The sequence below is a fragment of the Patiria miniata genome, unplaced genomic scaffold, assembly GCF_015706575.1.
Source record: "Patiria miniata isolate m_02_andy unplaced genomic scaffold, ASM1570657v1 HiC_scaffold_13, whole genome shotgun sequence".
Classification (NCBI taxonomy): Eukaryota; Metazoa; Echinodermata; class Asteroidea; order Valvatida; family Asterinidae; genus Patiria; species Patiria miniata.
In genome coordinates, this window is record NW_024037051.1 from 5,189,431 (window position 1) to 5,206,249 (window position 16,819).

Below are 16,819 nucleotides of genomic sequence, written 5' to 3' on the forward strand. Positions count from 1 at the left end.
TGTCCATCCTCTGGTTTTGGGAGCTAGTTCGTAAATTTGGACGTGGGACCGCTTGAATTGACACACCCTGTAGCTTACTCGGTTGATTATTAGGGATGAGAGAGTCTTTGCAGGGTAGACAGAATTACTGTTCAGGTTCTCCTCATCCCGAACCATCTTCTTGAGCATCACTGTCCTCGCCTCATCTCGTCATCATGAGTGAGGCGAGCATGACTGTAGCAAGCAGGTGAATTCCTCCAACAACTCATAAATCTCCTGCCTCAGCTTCCACTCCACAAACTCCCTGATGCCTAAAAGCATCCTGATATTTGGGGAATTTCTGCGGTATGGGACGACTTTCAGTCCTCCCCGTGAAAGGTAGATGATCATCAGTGCAGGACAGTAGTTCTGTCCAAGGGTTCGGGCTACACCAGTGACATCGACCACCCTCCTCTTCTCGCCTACACAAGTCATGTGGGGACAGAAGGAATTGTGGAAAGAAGAGATCGGTCATTGTGTGGCCTGAATTCACGATTGAGTGGCCCAGTTTCGTAGAGTGAAAAGGTGTTTTTTCTCTGAATATATTTTGATTAGTTGCTGTAGATAATGTAAACTGTGGATGAAAACAATGTTTGTGTCTGGTGTATGAACATCGGCATTCCAGCCTCAACCGCGTATCGATCAGGTAAAGGATGACACGAGTATCCGTTTTCTCCTGCTTTGACATGAGGCTGTGGATCACAGACAAGTCATCAACTTCATCAGTTGATGTAGCCTCCTTTGTACTGCTCCAACGGTTCTCATCGTGGAGGACGAGGCACACCATCCATCTGCATCAAATTATGAAGTTGATGTGTGGTACGGTGAGATCCAAAGCCTCGTGTCCAAGCAGCAGGGAACGGATACTAATCAAATTATATCCAGAGAAGAAAAAAAACACCTTTTCACTCTACGAAACTGGGCCAGTCGTACGTGAATGCATGCCACACATTGACAGATCTCTTTTTCCCCGCAATTCCTTTTTCCCTCACATGACTTGTGTAGCACTGCCGCTGGAGCAAACTTTTGCCAGGGGATGCTGGAATTTCTAAAGGACGGACAGAATTAATGCAAAAGCGGAGCGCAAAGCCCTTACGGCGTGGCTTAATTTAGAATATTGATGCTCTGTGGTGCAATCTGAGGCGCTTCCTGGCCATTTTCCTTTGACATTTTTAGCAAAAGTTTTTTGAGATTACAAAGATAATTATTTCTTTATTTTGTTTAGAATATACTGTTGCTCTTAAAACGTTTAACTGTACTGAAAAGTGGAGAACCCTGTATTTGTATCTCCATATTTGGTTCCATTTAATTCAGGACAAAGAATTGTATCATTATGCATGACATCGCATGTTGTTGCAAGGCTGCTTTCTTACACTTAGTAAATACCTTCGTGTACGTTTTGTTATATTTTCTGAGCCCTTACGGCGTGGGGCCACAGGGCCAGGGGCCCGCTTTAAGGCCCCGGAAAATTGTGGATTCTGGATGCACTGTGATGAAATTTACTGAAGTATACTGAAACTTATAAAACCCGAAAGGATGTTTTTTGGTTCAAGTTATAACAAATGGTTCCACTGGAAGCGGATGAATTTCTGTTCATAAAAGTATTCACTTGAGTTCTAACTCACCAAACGATGTAGCTCTCGATATATTTGCAGTGTTATTTGTTTGTTACAGGGAATGGCAAATATAAAAGACTAAAAGACCAAGTTAAATGCATCTTTATGTTTATGATCGGTAGATGGCAAGTTTTTGGCTAGGCAAGGATTCATCGGTCTACTGAGTTTTTATGAGGAAAACGTTGCATGCAGAGGGTAAAACATGAATAGCGTTTTTATTAAAAACAAAACTACACTGGAATTGGCGTAAAGCATGACTACATGTAGTTTCAATGAAAGCCCGTCCCACTCCTATTAGGTTTGGGGATGTGTGTGAACCTCGCTATTTGTTAATGTTGAAGTACAGAATGCTAGGAACGTCAATAAAACTTTTAAATGAAAAGAAAAACCTTCAGGGGAAAGGTATGAACTTTGCCCCTATTGAAAGATCGAATGAAAAAAATCGTGGCAAGCATAACCAACTTTGCCACCATTGTCATGGCCGAGGTTATTGCTTTCGGGTCAAAGCTTCCATCATGGCGGAAATATCATAGACATGTCATAATTTTAAATACCTTGAGAGAAATATCGATTCTACATGCACTGCCTGAAGATTTAGAAAATACCTCCTCTTGATATTTTACAGTGTTTGTGCAAGACGTTCAAGGCGCCGCGCTTAGCCGCGGCAAAACTAGAAACGAACAAAACGAAGGAGATATTGGTGGAGCAAGCATAATGTATAGCGTAGCGGCGCAATTTCATCGTCGTAGAACAATGCTGGCTGGAACACATTTTTGCCAAGGAATAGGGGGTGCTGAAGCATATTCCAGCACCCCAATCCAAAAAGTTGGGGGTGCTGCAGCACCAACAGCACCCCCCCCCCCCGTTCCCGCGGGCTTGTTGTGTAGGCAAGAAGAGGAGAGTGGTCGATGTCACTGGTGTAGCCAGAAACCTTGGACAAGACTACTGAACTGCACTGATGGGCATCTACTTTTCATTTTGGAGGACTGGAAGGGTGGATCCAGAACACATTTTTTTTGGGGGGGGCCAAAAAAAAAACATTTGGTCCCCCAAAAGTGGGTCCCAAATATTACGGCGAGGGGTTCGGGGCCTGCTTATAAGGGCCCCAAGCAATTTTTGGATTCTAGATACTCTGTGATGCGATCTGACCACTTTAACCATTTTTCACCACTTTAACCATTTTTCACCACTTTAACCATTTTTTTGGAGGAAAAGATGGTGGTGTACGCAGTGCCTGCTTTTATTGCGACGTCACTTAAAAGAAAAATGGGTTCGTGTTTTTTTTTTTTTGGGGGGGGGGGGGGCATGGCCCCCGTTGCCTCCCCCGGATCCGCCCTTGGAAGACTGCAACGCCCGGGGGGGGGGGCTTTCCATGGGCGCTGTTCAAATCCGACGATCATCAACACTATATAACAGAATAGTGTAGAAAGACCCCAGTAACCCAGCTGGCTCTGACAAATTCTGTGCACAGGCGGATATTATTATCATTATTTGTGGGGTGTCAGAGCGGGGGGTTGACATTATTTTAAATGTATGTGATCCCCCCCAAAAAAAAAAACACCTCTGGATCCGCGCCTGTGATGATGTGCCCGATTATCTAGATGATGATAATGGGTGATTTCCTTGAAATGAATAAGCTATAAAGTCATTAGACAAGGAGCAAAAGGTGCAAATTTCCGAGTAACGGAGATATAGGGAATTTTTGGATATTTTCCCCACGTTTTACCCAATGTTACCCACATGACATGCTCAAATCTTAAAACCTGTATTTCCAAACGGTTCCTCTTGCATGTCAAAATTGTATGGAAAAGTGGGTTTATTTGTTTCTATGGTAAACCTTGGTTTGTACCATTTACGTGCAGCGACCCATTGGTGCATTTTGTTTCGATGGGAACATAATAAAACTAAACCGGTTATTAAACATCAAAAAGAACATAAAAGTAGGTGTCATTAACTTTTTGGGGGCCTACCAACGAAACTATCAGCAAACAGCCCTCTCTACTCGAGAATCAGGAATGAAAACAAAAGAAGAGCTAAGTTTTTGAAGCTATTATACAAAATAAAAATATTGCCCCTCTACTTAGGAATTGAGGATCCACCCCTCGGGACCAGTTTACTGATCCCCCCCCCAAAAAACCCAAGCAAACGAGTGGCTGAAATACCGCCCTCAATAGTTCATGTGCCGATCAGGTGAGAAGTAGCGCTACACATACACACACAAAGGCATTGCACAATGCATAATATGCATCTTACATTGGTTCGTTCATACATGTACGATCTGCACGGTTGTCAGTAGTCGAGTCAGTCATGTCAGCTGTGTGCATGTGGGCGAAGATGGATACCGTCTGAAAACCGCTTACTCTGTCCGTGTTCACCTTTTTAAAGTTTTTGTCCATCTTTTCTTAAAGCTGAATCCTCTTGATTGCTGGTAACTTGGAATTGTACTGAAAGCAGCTACCCTGTAACGTCAAGATATGGGGCATTTTAGGACTGTGATTGGGCTGAGATGTGTGATTTTGTGGCCCGTTGTAGTCGCCGCCACGTTGCTGTCAGTTGCAGGTGAGTTGTCCCAATCCTGCCATTCATTACGCATGGTAGCCCCATAAATGTGGCCTATTTACTGGACTGCCTCCGTAAACATAGGCCACACATCCACATGTACAAAAACGTGTCGCACTTTGCCAAATTTTGATTTTCGCATTTAGGCTTAGTTTGTAGGTTTTTTTTGCTTTAGAAGCATACTCACCCTCTTTATACAATGTTATAGGCTAATCAGAAAGTGCTGCCTTTTTCAGATGTATATTTTTCGTGAAATTTCCAGATTCATTTTTACACGTTTGCGTATCAAAATTTCAACATGAAATTTCACAAAAATTAGACGGCACTTTCTGACTAGTGACTAGCCTATAAAGACGGTGAGCATGCTTCTAAAGCAAAAAAATCCTACAAATCATGGAGGTTTCCTACCTCCATGTACAAACTAAGCCTAAATGTGAAAATCAAAATTTGGCAAAGTGCGACACGTTTTTGTACATGTGGATGTGTGGCCTATGTTTACGGAGGCAGTCCAGTAAATAGGCCACATTTATGGGGCTATACGCATGGGTGATTGAGATGCACTGAAAAGACTCAAGCTGGTGGTTGTTTAGGCACGGACACATCATGCTATGTGTATTTGGTCCATGGTTTTGGACCCCATTCCATTATAAGGGCTATCGTGAAGTGTAGGGCCCCTGTTTTGTTTTGATCAAATTACTAATTAGAGTAAAAAAAAAAATGTATTGCTCAAAAAATCACCTTACAAGTTACAGTTGACTAAATGACACTCAAAATTGACATTCTGACATATTTCTTGACACATCTGAACAATTGAATTGGCAATGACAATTTAATTCTTAAATATCAGCAGGTTTAATTTTGTGGAAAGAGGGCTGGGCTTTGATTTATGATTGAGGGAAATTGATAAGGGGTAAAAGATGATGACAACCAGAAAACAGACTCAAAATCCAAGATGGCAAACGTGAAAGCTCGATTCAATGAAAGCTCGATGCTGATTGGCTGATAAAAAAATAAGCATCTTATTTTTTTAGCAGCCAATCAGCATCTGGCTAACATTATGTAGGGCTTTCACCCATGTTGTGAGAAGTATGCACATCTGACTGCAAAAAAGGTAGGAAAGTCACATTTTCTTTGAAAGTGCTTTCAAAATTACAACTAACATGAGTTTATATGAAGAAAAAAGACTGCTTTAGCCTGCAAAAGTCACTTTGGTCATGGACAGTCATCTGCAAAAGTCAGTTTTGAACAGAACTTGTAAAAAATAGAAGTGTCCTAAAGAAAGGGTTACCAAAAGCAGACTATTCTCAATTCTAATGACACCCGATTTGCAATTTTGAACAGATTCTTGGGGTAGAAATCACGAGTTTCCTGCGCGGTTTATGCCTTGCGATTCAATGCGCCGTGCATGCTCACAGTACATCGCACGGTGATCGCCATCTTTATTTTCGGGTCGTGTGTTGTCGCCGCGCTGTCATCGTCATTTTACCCCCAAATTTCCCTCAAAAAAATCAAAACCCTGCCCTCTATCTATGAACATACCTGTTTAATTGAGAATGTCGCCAACTAGTTTGGTAGGTCCAATAATTTAATAAAGTGGATTTTGTTCCCTTATATAGGAACCGGGCCCTTCACTTCACTTCACGATCGCCCATATAAGAGCATGAGAAGACACATGATACAACAAGCGGGAAAAGTCGCTATGTGTTTGGAATCACCTAATTCAATATTATAGCTTGAGTAGCCCCATAAATGTGGCCAATTTACTGGATTACCTCCGTAAATATAGGCCACACTTACTTGGAACATGTACCCGAACATGTAGAACTTTGCCAAATTTTGGTTTTCACATTTAGGCTTTGTTTGTAGTTTATTTTTGCTTTAGAAGCATACTCACCCTCTACTCTAGGATCTAGAAAAAAAAGTGCTGCATTTTTCAGATGTCTAGTATTTTTCGTGTAACTTCATGTTGAAATTTTGATACGCAAACGTGTGCAACGAATCTGGAAATTACACGAAAAATAGACGTCTGACAAATGCAGCACTTTTTTCCTATCCAATAAAAAGGGTGAGTATGCTTCTAAAGCAAAAATAAACTACAAACAAAGCCTAAATATGAAGATCAAAATTTGACAAAGTTCTACATGTTTGGGTACATGTTCCAAGTGTGGCCTTTATTTACGGAGGTAGTCCAGTAAATTGGCCACATTTATGGGGCTATAGCTTGAGTAACTCCAGCTCCAATGCTCATCAGGAATTCAACATTTAGAATGTCAAATTCCTGATGAGCATTGGAGCTGGAGTTACTCAAGCTGTGTTTGGTTTGATTAAGAGAAAACCATGTTGAATATATCAGCTAGCTTAATTTTGAGGAAAGGGCAGGGTTTCGATTTATGAACGGAACTTGTAAAACATCAGGGGTGTCCTAAACTACACAATTACCCAAGCTTAAAGCTATAGTCCATCATTTGTAATTAGTGCATTTTGTTCGTTTGAAGCAACAAAAGTGTTCAAAATCTAATGAAGGATACTGAACAACTTACTTGATGAAGTTTCAGCTCAGCTTCAGCTTCATATTCCGAGAAAAACAGCATTCTAGGATCTCAATTTAAAATCAAAAGTTGCTAAATCATGTTTCGAATTGTTTTGAATTGCAGCTTTACGCGAGGTTGCGCACTGATCCAACGAATTATAGCAACCGCGCGCGCCTGTGCGTCGTTCCAATGCTTGTGCGCGCTGCGCCGAATAACAAAACGAACAACTAATTTAAAATTTCCTACGGTGCTTCTTAAGAAGCAACGTTGGAAATGCCTTCTTTCGTTGATTTCTTCAAAATGAGAGCTTGCCAGAAAGGATAATTTCACAGGGAGTTTAGTCCCCTTACTATCTTTCAACCAGTATGTTTTTCAACAATAATTTCGCCGGTTACTTTTTTGGATAGCTGCAAATGATGGACTCGGGCTTTAACTTATATGGCTTTTGTAATGATAGTCACTGGGAATGTAGCAAGAATTACTTGATGATTTTAATTAACTTGGTTCTTACTGCCAACTTTGATAATTTCCTCATTTGTCTACAATGCTTCTGAACACTCCAACTGTGGCAACTGTCATGACTGTGCCAACAGTGGCTCATCATGGAGCTACAACATGTACATGTGCCTGACCGTCAGTACAACTTTGTTAAAAAAAAATTCTGAGTGACCTACATTTCGAGGCTCATATAAACCACAATCAGTGGAATTTAAAAAGCAAACAGTGGTGACCCCTGTCTATTTGTTTGTGCATAGGCTCCCATACCTCAGACCATAGAGCAAGGACCCAGACCGAGATACCAGACCCATACATTAGCAAGGCAGGCCATTATGTCGTGACTCATTGCGACTTTATTGAGTGGATGAATGGCTTTTGTTCTCAGCCTGCTTACTTAGTGTGTCAGTGCCCCCCATTGGTCCTGTCTGGACAATGCGGACTGGAGGGCCCTCCGTGCTTTCTGTGCGAACGCTGCAGAGATTCGTGTTTGTCTTCCAGACTTTACACTGTTAAAAGACCATGGCTGTTTTTTTTCTTCTTTTTTTTTTCCGGCGGCGGCAAAACAGTTATTTTCATTTCTCATGCTAGTATTAAAGCCTGACAATTAGGAAGAGCTCCAGATTTGTCTGGTTGCAAAGCCGGTGATGATTGCTGGATCAACAACAAATAATCATGGCACCATCACGATAGAAAAGAAGTCATGACTAGGGCTTTACAGTAACATTGTACACTTGTATCAGGGCAACATGTAAGTTTAAATGTACCGTAATTAATACAATACTGGTATTTAGCTTCAAATCACAAATTCTCCCTTGGCTTGTCACATTGGTACATGTACCCGTACATGTACATGTATGTATTTTAGTACATGCATGCCGTGCAAATGAGTACCATCCAAAGAACCGTTCACACTCTCCAAAATCGCCATGATGGTTATGGGCCCAACACAGAGATTTCAGGAATCCGTTTCACACTAGCAAAATCAAAGACGGCTTCTACACAGGTCTGGCGCTCTATACGGGTAAACTCTCTTGACCAGGGTTAAGAGGCTCCTCTTCCCTGGTAAAAAAGTGGAAGTTGACAGCTGACCCACGTCCACATAGTGTGAACGGTGAGTGGGACATGTACATTGTACATGTATCGTGTCGACCAGTGTTTGATGGTACCCTCTTCTGCTCATGGCGGACCCGTGTTGCGTTGGCAAGTTGATAGTGTGAAAAGGCCTCAAGACTGTGTAACCAAATGAGCCAAAACATCTTTCAGAGCATTATGAAAACTTGTGATTTCAATGCAATATCTGTATGTACATGTACAGTGTGTATGGTAGTACATGTGTTCACATGGACATTGTACCGATAGTTCAGCATGACTTACGTAGAACGAAGGTATGTACTTTTGTAATGCACGTAGGAGACATAACCCCAGCCAAGTGCAAAGAATTAATGGCTTGTTTTAACTGTCATGAAATGTCATTTGTCAAGTGTATTGAAATTTGGACCTTGTGTGACCAGAAAATGTTCTTGTTTATGAGTGCAGACTGAGTGCTGTGGTTCCTTTCTTTTCAGAGTATGGTACAAATCAATCAGGATCCAAGTATCTCTCTGTATACAGAATAAACCAGCACAGCAGTTGTTCTCTGTGTTCCCGGGAAATTGTTCAACTTCGTACTGGTAGCATCCTGCAGTTGGGCTGGTGTAGATAAAAAAAACATTACCCGTTCATGTGGAACAACTTTTTACACGTTCATGTGGAACAAATTTTAAAAACTACAAGACTTGCATTGCTTTGTTCATGTAAGAATGTGACACAGATTTAATTTTTGACAGGGTGAGAAAGGGTGGGAAAGTGAGACATTCCTAAAAGAAAAATATGGCCCCTCCGGCATTTTTACTGTGAAATATTTTACATGCATTCATTGTACATGAACGTACCGGTATGTGTGATGACAGTCTAAAGTTCTAGCCCCCCCAAGTATCATTACCCCTTACATGTAAGTTAAACACCACTTATTATCCACCGATCTTCAGTTAAGGGCCATATGGTGCCCATTTTTAGTCCAAATTAGGAAAACTTCATTGCCCTGTAAATTCCCTAATACCGGTAGAACCATTTAATTCTTGATGAAGTCCTGTCCTCCACATCATAGAGCAGGCATATTGAAAGCATGTATGTTCTTTTATTGCCTTTGTTATCACAGACTGTGCACACTTATTAGTGCATTGTTGGACAATGACTGTGGAGTGAGTAATCAATAAAGCACAGTGAGGGACTAAAGCTGACGTTGTAATGTGTCATTGTTGCAAATGTGCACAAGTTACGAACACTGTTCTATACTTTGTGTGAAATATTATACATGATACGTATACAGTCAATTGTTAAAAACATCAGTGGAGAGACTTATTAACCCTAACCTTTCCAAACCTTCCAAAGTCCTCTTTGCAAAATGGAGGATTTTGCAGGATTGAGGCTACCATTTTGGAGGATGCACTGTGTCAAGGTCTTGGGCTTGACCTTGTGTTGTTTATGCTCAGCCGTGCATAAATTTAGGCCTACCGGTAGATTATACTTGAAATCCTCCGCGCTGCTCCAGGATGTCACTGGCTCTGCCTCACCATATTGACGTTGATTGCCTGAGGATTCTCCTGAGGCTGTATGTAATGTTTATATGGAGACAGTTGGAGGATTTTGCAGTGAATTAGGTTGCATCCTAGCAAAAATGCCTACCTAGGGAGTTATAGTTAAGGGTATGTGCTTGGCCAGTTTTAAACAAGTACTTTTAAAATTGGCTAGGGGCCTGGATGCTGATATTAAAGAAGCAACCAGGCCTCTAGCCCGTTTTATACATACCGGTACTTACACGCCCAGTACATTCGTAACCTTTGGTCAAAACAAAAGTCATAACAAGTCAAAAATTATAACTTTCCAACGATTTTGTTCAACAAGTTTACATCATGTTTGTGAAACACCCCTCTAACTACATGTTTATGGTATCCTCTTGCAAGTAGTACTACAAATCTCCTTATGGAGATTGGTGCGCGCGTGGTGCAATGTGGCGCAGAAGGCAGCTCAGTGCTGGTGTACTGTGAATTTAGGACTCTATGAAAATAATACGGCCTCATTGGTAGTATTGCGCAAGTGAAGATAATTAGGAGAGTGACTGGCCATGTGCGAGGGTGCAAACCATTCAACCAATAAAGGGGCAAAATGGACCAGATTTCCTAGGAGTCCAAATTCATGTGACACTGGGATAAAAAGTAGAATGAGCTTTGTTTTGAAATAACCACACAACGGACCAACATTTGCATTGTGCTCCAGCGGTTACAGTTTTACATGGAACAATCCAGGCATTGTGCCAGCCAGATGACCCTTTGACTCTGGTGTTCTTTATTGCAAATTACTTCCTGTAAGTGTAAGAAAAATATTAGTGGCAGACATCTGTAAGCCAGTGTGGAGGATGCCTGAATGCAAACAACATTTGTGGTGTGGTACCTTTTTTATGTACAAAAACGTCAATAATGGCACTTGTCTGGTGTTTGCTTGGTTCAAAAGCAGGTCATTTTAAAATTAAATAAATTATTAAAATGGAGGTACATTGTACAATGACAAATGTGTATCAAAAGAAAATAATGAAAATTCATTTGATTTTGGAAGATTGCAGAGTATTTTTATCCTAAGCTGTCAAAGGTCATGTACACATGTATTGTACACATGTACATGTACATGTACATGTAACCAACACATTACAGCGAGTACCAAGTACCGGTATATACAAACTATGCACATTTAATAATAAAAAATGTGTTGGCCTTTGATAACAGTCCTTATTTCTTTCAAGTACGTGTACATAATATGTATGACATGCGTTTGTTTACAAAAATGTGTAAATCGAGGACACACACACGTGTAACATCATCGAATCGAGGACAGGAACAAATCGAGGACTCCTCTGTTAGAAAACGTGTACAAAACCAATGAGAGCTGTTGCAAAAAAGTTAATACATGTAGTACTTATTTACAAGGAAAAAGGATGAGGAACAATAGAAATCCTCGATGTACACCATAAACAAGCGTGTCTGTACTTGTATAGTGTACATTGTACATGCGTTGGATTGAGTGGGTTAACAAAAACAACATTTTTTAACAAGGACACATAGAGGTCTGTGCGCATTTGTCTGGTCAGTGATTCACTGCTGAGTTCATAGAAAGTGTAGGTATGCCTGAATGTGAGGTTTCTTAATTCCAGTAAAAATGTAAGATTTACAAAGTGTAACCTTGTGATTCTAAAACCACAGTCCTCCCATACATGTTCGTATGCAGGGGTGACATTTGTCAGGATGTTTCCTACAATGTACATTGAATTTCAGGATCTTTAAAAATCCTTTAAACCCTGGAATTCGCGATAGTTTACCATAAAGGTCTTTCAGCCCTGTCGCCAGGCCCCCTCCCCCTCGGCGACGGGCCTGAGGTCCATTTACTTATAAAGGTTTATAAAAACAATAACCAAAAAGATATGGGCATTTTTAAGGGGTGCAATGAATCATACAAACCATGGAGGTAATTCTAACCTCCATGTACAAACATACTGTACCATAGATGTTGCTCTTGGGCCCTATTACTCTTGGGGCCACTCAGTGACCCTCAGAACCCTCTGCCGATTATTTTGTGGATTCTTCTTTCCCACCCCCCCCCCCCCCCCCCCAATTGTGCCCCTCTCTCCCAATCGCACCCCTCCCCCCCCCCAATTGCACCCCTCCCTGATATGGAACCTACATGTACATCATGTAGACTGCTTAGTATCACCCACTGTTACTAGCTTTACTGTCTGAGAAGACAGACCATGGGCCTCATCTGTGAGAACAGTGTCCACTGGTAAAATTGGCTTGAGTCTGTACTTCATCTCCTGCTCCCAAAATATTCTAGCACATTCTTTTAAGAGTGCCAACTCTTGACTTTTTTATGGGTCTTTCATGTTGTTTGTTTGGCCTGGATCAACCTTTAAGAGGAGAAATACAGACTCAAATCAACTTTTTTATTAAAGTGCATGTATTTTTGGAGTTATTACAGAACGTACATGTATGAAGAGGACAAGTGTTGGCCTACACATTTGTTTTATGAAACCCTTCTTTTTATGTGATTTTTGATGGTGAGAATACATTTTTTTTCCTTTGATGCTGATGTCAGTTCTTGTTCATGTAATGTGTGATATAGCCAATCTGATCTGTAAACTTGATTCAAAATGAGCTGCAGTGAGTTACCGGTACTTTACAATGTGTACATGTATAATCATTTGAACAAAAGTGCGTTCTCCATGAACTCAAGTTATGGGTTTATTAAAGGTCCAGGAAGTGAATTTTTCTGAGGAACACGTCTTGTCCAACTTTCTTCTCCTCTGAAATGTATGAAAGATATTTGACTCCCCTTTTTGGTTTTAAAACTTTATTAAAAAATGCACTTCTGTAGCATTTAAAAATGACTTTGCTGAGGGCGCTGTTGGTGTTATGTCATTTCAAGAGGCCACTGTTCAGTTTGGTTTTCTGTTCAAATTCTGAATCCAAAATTTGCTCATTCAAAAAATTTGTGAGAAAGGGTTGCTTATTGGCTTGCTGCCGAGTACTAGTCTATAGTAATATTCGCCATGGGTCTATGATATGTGAGCAGATTTGCTGATTATTTAGGCAAGACCCCGTCTCTTGACCTCCTAGATTTTGACCAGTCAGAGGGCGCTTTCTATATCGGGTCTTTGGTCATTCACCCGTTGTGCGTCATAGACAATGGATTACAAAAAAAACCTGCGTCACGCGCTCTGTATCATGTTACGCGATAATGCGCCCGGCTGTTGTTGCATTACAAAACACTGCATTCGAATTGACCAATCAAACCATTTAGTCCTGATTTAGGAATGAAATGACGTCACGATTTAGTAAAGTCGACTCCGATTGGCTGGTGCACGGCTTGCTTATGTCTAGACATATCAGACGTTATACAGGAGTCTTGCTCCGTGGATAACGGGTGATACTCAGACTAGCCATGTACTTGCACAACAACGAATCACCTAAGAAAAGAAAATGTTGCAACAGCAAACTACCGGTATCCAGAATCCTGGCAACTTATTGTGTTGAAATAGCTGTAACATTGAGGTTTCTGCTTGGAATTACATCACAGGTTTGCTTATGAATGTGGAAATTTTTCGATAGCATAAAAACTAAAAAGGCGCCAAAATACCCTTCAAAATGGCAAAACGAAAATTGCAAATATGGTTAAATGGGACACAAGGATAGCATTTAAAAAATTACTTTGCATGGGCCCTTTAACCTTGGAAGTCCTTTGAAAGAGGGAAAGTGGTAAAAACAACAAGCGAAAGCGTTCAAATATTTGTACAATTGTGCGTATCAACAAACAATGCTTTATTCATCAGTCGGAGCATCTGGCAGTCTGTTTCACAAAGCGGCGGCGGCGGCACGCTTTGTGGAAATTTGCCGTCAATTAAGCGCTGGGCGATGACAAAGGAGACAGTTGGGCCTCTTCTGCCGCGCATTGGTGTCGATAATCTTAACTACATGATCACTGCAGTCATGCAGAAAGAAACCCTGAATGTTTTACGGCACTCGTCAGATCAAAAGAACTGGAAGGTTGTACTACTGCTGGACTGTGCTTGCCAAAAAAGAGAGAAAAAAAAGAATGGCATTCGGGCTTTGTCTGCATGCTTTGGGAACCAGTTGTTCCGTTGGGTAAACAACATCATTTTGTAGGGGTGAAAGTGTTAACAGGGATCCCAGTGAACAGTTGCAATTTTTTCCCTCTTGTTTGCTGGGAGAACTGTTTTTTTTTTATTTCCTCTTGCATTCTTTTCCTCTTTATGGGGCTATGTACAATAAATGCTGGCCATTAAGCCACAAGGAGTGCAGAATTTGTGGCCAGGTGGTTAATACTCATTCAATTTCAAAAGGTTTGAGTGATGGGTTTGAAGTCTGTTTGATAAAATGTGTTCAAACGTTTAAACCAAACATTATCAAATTCAGCTTATATTACTTATTCCAAACTTTTAAGTGGGGGACCAACAGTTATAAAAAAGGGGCCCTTTATTTTCCTTGAAAATGAGGAGGATTTTGGAGGAATGGGGATGAATGCATTTTTTGAGGCAGGACTGTCTGACGATTTTGAAGGATTGAGACGCTGGGTATCCTTCATTTGAACATAAGTGCGAAATTTTTGAGGATTTTGGAGAATTGAGGATGGCTCCTAGCAAAAAGGGCCTAGGGAGTTAGGGCTGCAGCGGTTTTTCAGGCTGTACACATTCATAATTATTCATAAATACCTGAGACAGTTTACCAATTCCTATTGTTGGTTTTAAACTGCCGGTAAAATACCTCTACGTTCTGTGCCACACTACGCAGTACATGTATGTGCCGCGCACGCGCCAATTTCCATATAAGGAGATTTTTAGCACTACATGTACATGCGTGCGAGGCACATGCCAGTACCATTACCATGGCCAGATGGGTGTTTCACAAAACATAAAATTGTTGAACAAAATCGTTGGAAATTTGTGAATTTTTTATGAATGAGAATAAATGTGCTTGGCCAGTATGAAAACAGGTACGTTTAAAACTGGCTAAGGGCTTGGGCCATTATCCCCGCCCAGGCTCCTAGCTGGTTTTAAAACGTACTTTCCTGTGTGTTTAAAACCAACCAAGAACGTCCTTAGTAACAGTGTGTTTTTGGTACCAGGAGTAATGGGTTTCAGTGAGTATTATATTTGTACTATTTTATCCCTAACTGTCTATTCCTTTTATTTTTCTGCAGTGACAACAAAACCAGCACATGCATTTGAGTTTGTGGACCAGCCTCGGAGCAGGGATTCGTTGGAAGGGAGGAACACAATCCTTCAGTGCAGCGTCGACGACGACACAAACGTTGAATTCAAATGGACGCTAGAAGGCGAAGATATACAAGATGATGACCGCCGGTCTGTGACTGACGGGGACTTGACCATTACAAGAGTGGACAGAGTGTTGGACTTAGGGGAGTTTCGTTGCGTGGCCACCAATACGGTGACCTCGGAAAGTAAAACCAGTGATCCCGCTGAGCTAAATATAATATGTGAGTATAACAGTAACTTATTTTTGAAGGGGTGGGTGGGAATAACATGGAAACTTATGCACAGAAATTGCTTGGACAAGTTGAAATTCATGTACACGTAGCTCATTCAAATTTGAACTCTCACACACAATTAAGCCAAGTAAAAAAAAACAACCAGTTGATCGTCCCTGCCCGCTTCCTTTTTTGAAGCTGCATCCTTTTTTATTTTTTGTTTATTTTTTTTCTCACCTCAAAAAGCTAACTTTTTCTTGTATTTCGCTTTAATAATGAAATACATAGAATATGTTTAACACGAATATTTTGACTACTTAGTATTAAGATAACTAATTAAATTGGCGGCCATTTTTAATTTAAATACTTGGCGTCCATCTTGGGAAAATATATAAAATAATAAGGCCATCGATCCTCCACTTTTTGAAAAAACCCAAACGATCAACTGGTTTTTCTTTTTACTTGGCCTTATGGTAAACTGTCAGAAAATGCTCAGTGTTCGAAAGTACATTTCACCCTCTGGGAGTGATTGTTTGTTTTATTTCAAGGATTTAGGTTGGTGGAGGTTTGCTTCCCCCAATAATTCTTCAAAATTCTTCAAACCCAAAAATGTTTTTTTCCTTTGAGAGACCTGTCTGTTACTCATAATTCATCGAAATATTCACAACTTTTGTGTTGTAGTTGCTTGGACAGCCATACAATTCGGTTTTACTCTGTCAAGGAAAAGACCCCAAAAATTTTTCAGGCTTGAATCAGTAATTAAAATTACAATGTAACAGTGTACATGTATGACACATTACATGTTCATTTGAGGATCCAAACATGAATTGTGTACATGCACCGGTATATATATGTTATTGGTGTACTGTACATCATTTATTGATATTTCGTTTTAAAGAAAATATGGGGTACAGTTTTATACATGTACATTAACAGCAGTTACAGCACTATATTTAGTCTTAGTTCCCATAGAGCATCATAAATGTTAACAGGCATGCAACTTTTCCTGGAATCCGTTTTTACTTCTCATGAATGCAATTCTAAATTGGAATTTCCTAGTTTTTTCCCCCTGAATTCCCAGTTGTGTGCCTGATGATAAGGAATCCTGCTGGAAACTTAACACATTGAGCATTTCTCTTCTGAAAATCTACACACAAATTCCTAATTTAAAAAAAAAAGAAAAAAAAAATTGCCTTACTGTACATGTATGTAAGTTACTCTTGGAATGATTAGAAATTCTACTGCAGATTTTTTTCTGTTCCCGCCAAGCACACATTTTTGGGTAGCAGAAACCGTATCGCACAGACAAACACAGACTGCAGAGCCTGGAGCATTGTATGCCAGTTGTGGCCAGTATCTCGGGAGGGAAGGAGTAAAATCACAATTCTGTGTGTCTGTGCCGTTACCTGTATCGCCTTAGCCTTGGAGGGCTGTTTATTATTTCTCCATTTTCATTATGAGGCCCGGGCTGAAGCTGAATTCCTGTGGAATTTCCCACTACAGAAA

General features: G+C 40.6%; 1 protein-coding gene across 1 annotated transcript in view; it reads left to right on the forward strand.

Annotated features, from left to right (window-relative positions):
* The first annotated feature begins 3,867 nt into the window (after positions 1 to 3,867).
* LOC119720799 (inactive tyrosine-protein kinase 7-like) overlaps positions 3,868 to 16,819 on the forward strand; it is a 57,891-nt gene continuing 44,939 nt past the window's right edge. The window contains exons 1-2 of the mRNA XM_038190649.1: positions 3,868 to 4,193; positions 15,026 to 15,322. Coding sequence (XP_038046577.1) covers positions 4,109 to 4,193; positions 15,026 to 15,322 — 382 coding nt within the window. The 5' untranslated portion in view covers positions 3,868 to 4,108. The remainder of the gene's footprint in view (positions 4,194 to 15,025; positions 15,323 to 16,819) is intronic.